General features: G+C 49.0%; 2 protein-coding genes across 2 annotated transcripts; one reads left to right on the top strand and one right to left on the bottom strand.

The window, feature by feature from the left end:
- The first annotated feature begins 1,939 nt into the window (after nt 1-1,939).
- EID2B (EP300 interacting inhibitor of differentiation 2B) lies at nt 1,940-3,099 on the top strand. Its single transcript, XM_012657108.1, has one exon. It carries the CDS (start codon nt 1,953-1,955, stop codon nt 2,382-2,384), a length of 432 nt encoding a protein of 143 aa, XP_012512562.1. The 5' UTR covers nt 1,940-1,952; the 3' UTR covers nt 2,385-3,099.
- Nucleotides 3,100-5,565: 2,466 nt separating this feature from the next.
- Nucleotides 5,566-9,614, bottom strand: LOC105820491 (selenoprotein V). Its single transcript, XM_012656975.1, has 7 exons — nt 9,390-9,614; nt 8,734-9,266; nt 8,032-8,056; nt 7,863-7,916; nt 7,686-7,760; nt 7,491-7,590; nt 5,566-5,723 (listed from the first exon to the last, which is right to left on the bottom strand). Exons 1-6 carry the CDS (start codon nt 9,612-9,614, stop codon nt 7,513-7,515), a joined length of 990 nt encoding a protein of 329 aa, XP_012512429.1. The 3' UTR covers nt 5,566-5,723; nt 7,491-7,512.
- Between the last annotated feature and the right edge of the window lie 1,648 nt (nt 9,615-11,262).

Below are 11,262 nucleotides of genomic sequence, written 5' to 3' on the forward strand. Positions count from 1 at the left end.
GCAGGCCACTGCAGCCAGCTAATTTTTATATTTTCTGTAGAAACAGGGTCTCACTGTGTTGCCCAGGCTAGTCTCAAACTCCTGGCCTCAAGCAATTCTCCCACCTCAGCCTCCCAGAGTGCTGGAATTAAGAGGTATGAGTTTTAAATTTTACAATACATACACTCTAAGGGGAGGGAATTACAGAAAAGGCATGAACACCAGGTAGCAGAGATCACTGGGGGTCACCTTACGGTCTGTCTGCCACAGAGAGCATCAGCCTAGCAATGTACCTAGAGGAACAATGACACTTTTTATCTTTTTAAATAAAAATGATAGCTAATATTTGTTAAATGCTGACTTGGTATCAGGCATTATTCTAAGTTCTTTATACATTCTAATGCAGTGAACCTTCATAACAACCCTTTTTGTTTATTTTTACGTGACACATAATTGTACGTATTTATGGGGTACAGTGTGATGTTTTAATACATTTATACATTGTGTAATGATCGAATCAGGGTATTTAGGATATCTGTCGCCTCAAACATTTATCATTTCTTTGTGGCGAGAACATTCAAAATCCTCCCTTCTAGTTCTTTTGAAATATACAATATTGTTAACTATAGTCACCCTATTGTGCAATAGAAACCAGAACTTATTCCTTCTAACAGTAATTTGGTACCTGTTGACCAGTCTCTCCCCATCTTCCACTCTCCCCTCCTCAGCCCCTGGTAACCACTACTATACTCTATACTTCTGTGAGATCAGCTTTTTTAGATCCCACAGATCAGTGAGATCACATGATATTTGTCTTTCTGTGCCTGACTTATTTCACTTAACAATAATGTCCTCCAGGTTTATCCATTTTGTCACAAATGACAGGATTTCATTCCTTTTTATGGCTAAATAGTATCCCATTGTGTATTTATCACATTTTCTTTACCCATTCATCCGTTGATGGACACTTAGGTTGCTTGTGTCAAAAACAGGATGGTGTTGGCAAAAAATAAACACACAGATCAATGGAACAGAGAACACAGAAATAAACCCACACATAGCTATATCAAGAACACACATTGGGAAAAGGACAATCTCTTCAAAATATGGTGCTGGGGCCCCGCGTGGTGGCTCATGCCTGTAATCCTAGCACTCTGGGAGGCCGAGGCGGGAGGATCACTCAAGGTCAGGAGTTCGAGACCAGCCTGAGCAAGAGTGAGACCCTGTCTCTACTAAAAATAGAAAGAAATTGGCTGGACAACTAAAAATACATAGAAAAAATTAGCCGGGCATGGTGGCGCGTGCCTGTAGTCCCAGCTACTCGGGAGGCTGAGGCAGGAGGATCGCTTGAGCCCAGGAGTTTGAGGTTGCTGTGAGCTAGGCTGACGCCAGGCACTCTAGCCCGGGCAACAGAGCAAGACTCTGTCTCAATAAATAAATAAATAAATAAATAAATAAATAAAATTTAAAAATAAACTTAAACTGAATATCCACATGAGACTCCCTACAACAATAACGTTTTCTAAAGGGTAGGCAAAGAAGAGGTGCCTATGAGGGAGGAGACCCAATCTTTAGAAATTTTTGGAGAGAAAGGAGGAATGAGTTTCCCCAGGCAAAAGAGGGATCGTTTCAAGTTTACAGAATTAAAATACGCAGTGTCATTAAGATAGGAACTGAGAAGTGATCTTAAAATGAACTCTACAGGAACGCCGAACTGTTCGCCATTTACAGCGCAGCTTCACGCTCTTGGAGGACTGGCGGCGGCTACAGCCGTAGTGGCATTTAGGACCGCTAGGGGGCGCTCGGGGACTTGGGCACCGTGCCCACGCATGCGCTCGCCCTTTCGCATGCGCAGCGTTTGAGCGCAGGCGGAGACCCACGCATGCGCACGGCCCTCATATAACGTCCCAGACCGTTATTCCGATTTCTGTGGAAACGCTCCGGCGGTTGCAGGGCCCGCTCTGCTGTTGAGTATGTCCGAGCTGCCGAGAGAGAGCAGTGTCCCAGAGATGAGAAGAGCGAATGGCGTCAGACGCGTCCTGCGGGTGGCAGTATGCGGCAGGAGTCTGGCCCAGGAGGCCCGGGAAGGCCCGATGGCCGAAGCCGCCCGACCCACGGCGTGGGTGCCGGACCCTGCTCTCCGGCGCATCCCCGTCAGCGCCCCGGGCCTGCTGTCGATGCCCGGCTTACACCAGCAGCTGTCGTTCCGCGAGTACCTGGAGAATTGCCCCCTGATCCCGGTCCGGTTGCTGCGAGACTTCGAGGAGCGCCGCAGGCTGTTTGTGGAAGGCTGCAGGGCGAGGGAAGCTGCGTTCGATGCGAACCCGCCGCAGATGGACTTCGATGCCGCAGCTTTTACTCTGGCTCTGACCACAGCGGAGGCCATCAGCCCTCTGGCCGACTGAGGCGGCTGTGACGAGATCGGTGGTAAGGGAGAGTCGCGTGACGGTTCGGATCGAAAGGACAGACAGAGGCCTGTGCCGACGCGTTAGTGATCAGGGGCGCGAAATGCAAACCAGACGAGAATGTGGCGATGCACAGCTGCAGGGAGGAAGCACTCTCAGAAAAAAAGAACTAGGTACTCGAGAATGGCGAAGCTTGTTTTCAAAGAGGTCCTGAGACATTTCTGCTCACTAGTTTGTCAGCGATTCTTTTTCCTGCGTTTGTGGAAAATGTTTCACGATTATTTCACCGTAAAGGACGGTTTTGCAGAGACAAGATCTGAGAAAAACTGTCAATTACGGAACCCATTGAAATTAACCAAGATGATGAAAGAGGTGAAGGAAATGCCGTGGTTAGGAATCCAGGTGTGTCTGAATTGTTAGGATTGGAGGCTACTGAGAGAACTGTGAAATTTCAGAATCTGTAGTCATCTCATGTCAGTCAACAACTCTTAGTATAAGACTAATGTTTGTGTTTTCTGGGTTACTTTAAGTGAATAGTAAATACTCAAATAGAAAAAACATGTCAGATAAATATGTTTTCAAGTCCATGTGAATTTGGGTAGGTGTGGGAATAGATTTGTTTTTGTTAATTTTAAGCTTTTCGTTTTAGTCTAGAATATGTAATCTCACAAGACTCAAAAAACAAAGTATCAAAAGACGCTGCAAGAAATCTCTGATATTCATATCCTCTGTCGAATTCAACGCTAGTCCTAATAAGTTAGTGGCTTGGGAGTTTATTTATTTATTTATTTGCTTATTTCGATTTCGTTTGTTTTGCTGTATGCCTTTCAACATTTTCCTTAATGTATATGCAAATAAATATCAATCTAAATATTTTGCATTTTTCCCTTTTTAAATCAAGGTAACATATACCTCCATCAACGTCATGGGTTTTTTCACTTTTGTTGGAGAGATTTCTACATTGGTTTTGTTTTTTGTTTTTTTTAAGCAACCTCAATCTAAGGCTGTATCATGTAATGAACTAGTCATCTTTTGGATATCTGGGTTGTTTCCAAAATGTTTTAACACCTTTTTATGTATTTATACATGTTTACTCATTCTCCGTAGAGTAGACGTCTGTAAGTGGAGGCTCTTGACCCAAGGGCATATGCATGGTATTTCTTATAGTTATTACGGGAGTGCTCTCCTTGGGGCTCTACCAGGGTACCTTCCATTCAACCAGTGATGAGTGTGCCTCTTTCTCCAGAGCGCGGCCAGCCAGACTTGGCTTTGGGAGAATCTGACGGTGAAACATGGTTTCTCGGTGTAGTTTTCATTTATGTTTCTCTGATTATGATCAAAGATGCAGATGGTTTCAAATTCTTAAGAGCCCTTTGTTTTTGCTTCTCAGTGAACTACCTGTCCATATCCTTTGACTCACTTTTTTATTGGCTTGTAAGTTTATTTATATAGCAGTCACTAAAGAAGTTAGCCTTTTGTGATACAAGATGGAAATATAGTTTCTAGGTTGTGACTGTTTATGATCCTTTTGCCATGCAGAGAAGTGTTGGTTTTTGTTTTTGTTTTTGTTTTTTTGAGACAGAGTCTCACTCTGTTGCCCGGGGTAGAGTGCCGTGGCATCAGGCTAGCTCACAGCAACCTCAAACTCCTGGGCTCAAGCGATCCTCCTGCCTCAGCCTCCTGAGTTGCTGGAGCTACAGGCACGCGCCACCATGCCCGGCTAATTTTTTCTATATATTTTTAGTTGTCCGGATAATTTCTTCCTATTTTTAGTAGAGACGGGGTCTCGCTCTTGCTCAGGCTGGTCTCGAACTCCTGACCTCGAGCGATCCTCCCACCTCGGCCTCCCAGAGTGGAATGTTGGTTTTAATGTAGCTGTATATACTCAGTTTTTTTCTTCTGTGGCTTCTAGACTTTGAGTCATGGTTAGAAAGGCCTTCGCCACTCCAGAATCATGAAGGAATACCTTTAAGTTTTCAATGTTAACATTCAAATTTTTATTCCTTTGGGATGTTTTAGGTTCTATTAGTGCTATTTCACCCACGTTGCTCTCCTTTTCCGAAGTTTTTCTGGCTATGTGGTTTTTTATTTTTCTGTTGTGGAATTTTAGGATCAACTTGACTGGTTTCAGTGTTTACAAAAGCTGTTAGTATTTTTACTTGGAGTGCATTAAATTTATACACTTTTGAGTGAGAATCGAGATGTTTATGCTGATGTCTTCCTATCCTATAATGTGATAAGTCTTTCCATTATTCAGGTACTTTTCCATGGTGGTGGTTTTTGTTTTTGTTTTTTTTAACATGCTCCCTCGAAAAGTACCAAATGAGTTTTATAATTTCCTTTATATAGTTCTTACACACTTTTTATTTAAAATATTCCAGGGGTGCTTGGTTTGTTTGTTTATGGTTATTGTGAATGAGGTTCTGTTGTTTGTAAATTTGAATGCTGTTGATTTCTTTATTTTTTTTTTAGTGCGCTATTAAACTTACTCTATTCTCTTATTGTTTGTATTACTTTGTCTTTGGTATATAATCATATTATTTAGAAAGAGCAATGGTTTTACCTCCTCCTTTCTAGTTTTAGTATCTCTGGTTCCTTTCTCTTGTATAATTGCTTTGGCTAGAAGCTCCAGCCCAACATAAATAATAATAAAGGAAAAAGACATCCCTGTCTTTTTCCTGGCTTTAGTGTTTCCCCACTAAGTATGATACTGACTTTTGGGTTGAAATAAATACATTGTATCATGTTGAGGAAGTATACATCTATTCCTATTTGTCTTTTTTTCCTCAAGAATGGTTTAGAAGTTTGTTAAAGTTCAGTTCCATGTTTATGGATTTCTTTTCTTCCGTGATGTGTTTATATGTGGAATTATGTTCAGAGGTTTTCTAGTAATCCTTTAGAATGACCCTCACTTCGACATGGTACATTATTCCTCAATATGATACTGGGTTCTATTAACATTTTATTTAAGATTTTATATTAGAATTCTTAAGTGAAGTTGGTCTATAGTTTATCAGCCTTTTCAATGTCTAGCTCAACTGTAAACTCATTTATTAAAGTTTCACAAATGTTTCTTATGAAAACAAGACTAGCCTTGTATCCCCTTCCCTCCTCCCAGGTCCAGAAGGTCAAAGACACGGGGAGCACCGTAGCAGGCGACTTCCGCAGACCTTAGCAGTGAGTATAGTGACAGCAGACACAATCAGACCAGAACACAAAGAGGGAGACTCTATGTATTTCCCTCTTGACCCCTCCTCGACCCCACCCCAGTCCCAGCCACCATCAGAAAAGGACCTGATTGGCAACATTTCAGCCCTTCTCATCATCCTGCCGAGGCTCCTGAGATGGGAGAGAGCAGAGAAAAACATTTAAAATAACAGTAACAATGAAAACAACTCCATAAAAATAACAGTGTTTATATAGGACTTACTAGTCTAGCGTTTGCCATGGATTACAATGTCCACTCTAGTTTCCTTGCTATTCTCCAAACACATTAAGCACAGTCCCGCTACAGGGCCTTTGCATGTGCTGCTTCCAATATCCGGAATGCTTTTCCCCAGATATCCACGTGGTTCAATCTCTCACTTCTTTCAAGTGTTCAGATACCACCTTCTCAATGAAGTCTTCTCTGCACACTCAATTTAGAGTTGCAAAAAAACTCCCAGCACTCCCCACCCCTCTTCCCTGCTTTATTTTTCTTCTTAGCACGTATCACCTTCTAAAGTGCCTCCTATTCACCTGTCTGCTCCCCCCACTAAAAGAACATCAGCTCTGCTAGGGCAGGGGTTTATATCTGTTTTGTTCACTGCTGTATCCCCAGGGCCCAGAATAGTATCCAGCACATAGTAGGTACTCAGCAAACATTTGTTGTGTAAAAAAAAAAAAAAAAAATCCAATGAGGTAAAGGCTATTATAATCTCTGCTTTACAGAGAAGGAAACTGAAAGCACAGAGAGGTGAAGGCATTTGCCCCAGGTCACACAGCCAGTAAATGGCAGAGCTAGGACTCAAACCCAGGCAGCATTGGCTTCCCATTACCCCTCCTCCAGATCCCTAATGTAGTTAATTGCGGTTCTTGCCCACCCAGCACCTGGCCCCCACATGGTTCAGAAGGACTGACTCATCCCCAGCTCCAAGAATGGGCATGTGGCTCAAGATTGGCCTATGAGAGCACCACATTCCCTTGGGACTCTGTGATTGGTTGAGGGGTGGACATGTGACCTAAGCTAGGCCAATGGGAACCTTCTGTAGGATTTATGCCACCAGGAGGGGAGCCTGCCTGAGAATGACACCAGCCAAGAAAAAAAAGCAGAACTCAAAGTAAGGAAAAATCAGATTCCCAGTGGCAACCTTTTGGTGCCTGGATGCAGCCATACCTGAAGCCAAAAAATTATACACTTGTCTTTATCGTCATGTGTCAATATTTTTTTGTCTCAAGCCAGTTTGAGCTAAGCTTTCTGTTGCAATCAGAACCATCCTGACTTGTTCCAGTGACAACAGCTGTCACTTACTGAAGGCAGCCTTCGGCAAGCCCTTACCTCGCAACATCTAACCTCACCCCACTTCAGCCTCGCGTGGCTGATAGACCCAGGATTTGAACCTCAGTGTCCGTGACCCTGGAAACTGCACGTGTTACCACAACCGTATTCTGCATATTGGCAGATGTGAGAAACAGACCTCTCCCCTGCCTCCCACCCCACTCCCAGCTTGGCTGCTGAAAAAATAGATCTACAGCACTTTGGGAGGCTGAGGTGGAAGGATCGCTTGAGGCCAAGATTTGAGACCAGCCTGGGCAACACAGCAAGACCTCGTCTCTACAAAAAAATAAACAATTAGCCAGGCGTGGTGGTGCATGCCTGTAGTCCCAGCTACTCGGGAGGCTGAGGCAGGAGGATCACTTGAGCCCTGGAGTTCGAGGTTGCTGTGAGCTATGATCACGCCACTGCATTCCCGCCTGCAGCAACAGAGCAAGACCCTATCTCTAAAAAAAAAAAATCTCATCTATTACAAATGCAGACGGTATACTTTATTTTTTCTAATTTGAATTTTTTACTTTTTTTTTTGGTAGAGACGGGTAGCCCTGCCACCCCCACAGCTCCCCGCTCACCTCCAGCGCTGCCAGTCGCCTGCTACCTTTTCTTGATCTCCTCCTCAATAATGCTCACAATTTTCCACAGCCTGGCCTCATCCACAAAGCCGTCACCTTTCTGGGCACAGAGGGCAAAGAGCACAGGCATGTCCCCCCACCCCGAGACCCCATCACCACCCTCCCTCCCTGTCCCGGACCCTTGCTCAGAATCACCTTCTTGGAATGGACCAGTTTCCCTGCCACAAACACTTCAAACTCCCCTGTAGCCTGGGCAGCTCTGTCCTCCTCCTGGGGAGGGAAGGTTGCAGGGGGGAGGCTGAGAGCTCCCCTCCAAGCCCCTGGGGGGCCTCAGAGCCCTGATCCCCTCCCCCAGGCCACCAGCACACTTACAAAGAGCAGCTGATTGGGAAATTGCTGCTCCAGACTCTTTTTCAACAGAATGTACTGAGGGGAGGAGATGGGATCATGCGGTCACAGGGTCACAGGGAAGGGGACAGAGGAACTCCTCCCAGTCTTCATGCCCCACACTCCCCCCACCTCCAAAGCCAGAGTTACTCACCCGAAGGCCATAGCTTCAGAGGCCACTGGAGGGCGGGGGCGGGAGGAGGGAGGCAGAGAGAGACCAGGGCAGATGCTGCGTCAGTGTCTTCCCAAGCCCCGGGAGACCTTATGGACACTGAGTCAGATCGCGTCCCTCCCTTGCTCAGAGTCCTCCAGCAGCATCGTCTTACTCCCCAGGGCTCACACAAGCCACCATGTGATCTGTCCTGTCACCCCTCTGTCCCGATCTCTTCCCACTTCCCCCGTTCATTCACCTGCTCCAGCTAGAGACCTCCTCGCTCCTCTTCCAACACCCCAGGCACGCCCTGCCTCGGGGCCTTTGCACCCGCAGCTCCCTCTGCAGAATGCTCTTCCCCCTGTACCCCGGCCTCCCCCGGGAGCGAAGCAGGCTGCTCTGCTCCGCACTCCATCCCCAGCACAGGCTGGGCGCTCAGAAATGAATGAATGAATGAACGAATGAATGGGAGTGAATGAATGGAGTGCAGAGCGGAGCAGGGATTTGAATCCAGAGCCCTCTAGCCCCAAAGAGAATGAGCGGTGGAGCCAAGGGCGCGACCTGGGAATCGGGACTCCCGGGTTCTACCCGACTCGCCCCTCGCCCTACCGCGGACCCGATCTCCGTCCCCGCAGGGTCCCAGCACCCGCGCCACCGCCCTTTCCCCACGGAGAGGAGGGCAGCTGTCGCAGGGCAGCCGCTCACCAGTAGATCACTCGAATCAAGATCCTGTCGTCCGTCTGCAAGCCCTCGCTGGTGGAGGCCAATGTGTCGGGAGAGATCGGCAAGGAGACGGTCCCCGGCACCGGCGCCGCGACGGGCACAGGCGAGGGGAAGGGCTTCAGCTTGGTGGCCGACGGGTCCGTTCTCGGCGTGGGGTCCAGGAGGAGCTCCGGGGCGGGAGCGGCCAGCGGAGTGAGCGCGGGAAGCGGCTCCGGGCCCGGCCTGGCTGAGCCGGTGACCGACGACCAGACCTGCCTCAGACCCGGCGCCGGAGCGGGGTCCTCTTTAGGCGGCAGAGTTGGCTCCGGAGCAGGTTCCGGGGGCGGGTCCAAAGGTAGGGCGGGGTTCGGGAAGGATTCCGGGGCAGGGACCGTGGCCAGGACCCAGGCCTGGGCTGGGGCCGGGGCTGGGGCCGGGGCTGGGATCCGGACCGGAGTCTGAGCTCGGACAGGAGTCAGGGTCCGGACCAACGTGGGAGTCCGGACCGGAGTCAGGGTCCGGATCCGGGTCGGAGTCTGGACTGGGGCCGTGGTCGGGACCGGCGTCGAGGCCTGGACCAGAGTTGGGGTCCGGGCCCGGGTCGAGGTCTGGACCAGAGTTGGGGTCCGGGCCGGAATCGAGGTCTGGACCGGAGTTGGGGTCCGGGCCGGAATCGAGGTCTGGACCAGAGTTGGGGTCCGGGCCGGAATCGAGGTCTGGACCGGAGTTGGGGTCCGGGCCGGAATCGAGGTCTGGACCGGAGTTGGGGTCCGGGCCGGAATCGAGGTCTGGACCAGAGTTGGGGTCCGGGCCGGGGTCGAAGCCCTGACCCGGGTTGAGGTCCGGGCCGCGGAGGGAGCTGGGGCCCGCGCCCGGTTGTTCATGGGGGCCAGGTGGGACCCGGTAGCCCGGGTTGGGAGTCCCGCCCCGCCCCCCTTTCCTAGGGCGGGGAGAGCATCTCCCGCACCAGGGTTCTAACGTGGGGGCGACCACAAGGGGGCACTGTTACGCCGTGTTCCACTCTGGGGCGGAAGTTCCGCAGCTCCGCACCCGGGATGCGGCACGACCTCTACATCCACCGCCAGGGTAAGAAACAGCAGATTGGCCCCGTGCATTCCGCAGCTGTCGCTGACATTCACTCGCTCAGTGTATGTTTACTGAGTGCCGACGGTATGGACAGTCCTGTGCTGCGTGGCTCTGGGGGCAGAGCAGTGACCAGGGAAGCCGGGGTCCCCGCCCTCCCCAGGCTCCCTGTCCAGTAGGAGACAGGTAAGCCGTTACCCAAGAGTGACAGCCCGGAGTGTTCAGCGCCAGGCTGAGCGAGCACAGGGACCTGTGGGATCCCGGAAGACGTGCATCCAGGCCCTTCCTGCAGCAAGCGGAGAGCGCTTCCTAGCACTGGTTTCTTCCCGAATATTTCCATTTCGCGGATGGTTAAATCCACGCACATGGAAGCTGTGGAAACGGACTGCTGACTGTACTTACAACTTTACAAAGCAGATTCTATTAATCTCGCTTTATAGATAAGGACATTAAGGCACAGAGCGGTGACGTGACCTGTCCTAGGATTGGGGCGGAACCAAATTCTGAACCCAGGCGGTCTGATTTCTGTGCATTTGGAGGCCTTTTATTTTTCAGTGGTATAAGTAGTATTAAGGAATTGCAGTCTTAGGATATTCCCCCTGTTAGAGAGGATTCCCTCTCTCTGCCAGCTCTTAGGTTTGTTCCGTCTCATTTGGAAGGAAATTTTAGGACATGGCGAGACAGACACAAGTCAAAGTGTCCGCTTTCCCTTTATTCCACACCGGAACATCGCTAAGCAACGTCCGGTCACCGCCAATCCCGCTCCTACCACTTGCCAAGAACTGGATTCAACCGTCTGAATGAGATCCACGACTGCTGTCTTGTTTTTTTGTTTTTGTTTTAGGGTTTTTTGTTTTGTTTTGTTTTCAGTAATTTGAGGGAAGACGAGAGAAGGGGTGTCTGTGTCCAACAGCCTGGATGATTTTCCTTCCAAAGTGGAAAGCTGCTCCAGTGCTCGGACTAAAGGCCCCAATTCTCCACCCTTCCCCACATCCGTGCCCTTGGAAATGTGACCGTGTAGCCTCTCCCATCGAAACGTGGAGTCTGTTTCCCCACTTCTAGAATCCTGGCTGGCCTTGTGCCTGGCTTTGGCCAGTAGGATACAGGGGATGTGAAGCTGTCCATTTTCTATCTGGGACCTGTCTCAGCCGTGGGAACACTCCAGGGCCAGCCAGTCCCCAGCGGACCCCCGAGCTTGCTACGTCAGCTCCTCTGATCGGCCCAGCCCTGCATGCAGAAGCCCAGCCCACCTGGAGACACGTGAGCAAAAATAAATGTTTAGTGTTTTATGCCACTGCGTTTTTGCAGTATTGTGGCGACAGAAAACTGACACAACTGGCCACACTTCTGTTTTAAACATTTTGTTGTTAAATATGAAGGCAGAAAACTGCATAAAACAACTTATATAACAACATAATCAGATATTATAAGGCAGACATCCCCGTGAAC

This window comes from Propithecus coquereli, unplaced genomic scaffold, assembly GCF_000956105.1.
Source record: "Propithecus coquereli isolate 6110/MARCELLA unplaced genomic scaffold, Pcoq_1.0 Scaffold53, whole genome shotgun sequence".
NCBI lineage: Eukaryota > Metazoa > Chordata > Mammalia > Primates > Indriidae > Propithecus > Propithecus coquereli.

What these genes read in the sequence shown, in the direction of transcription:
- EID2B (XM_012657108.1), top strand. Translation starts at nt 1,953, where the DNA reads ATGTCCGAGCTGCCGAGAGAGAGCAGTGTCCCAGAGATGAGAAGAGCG.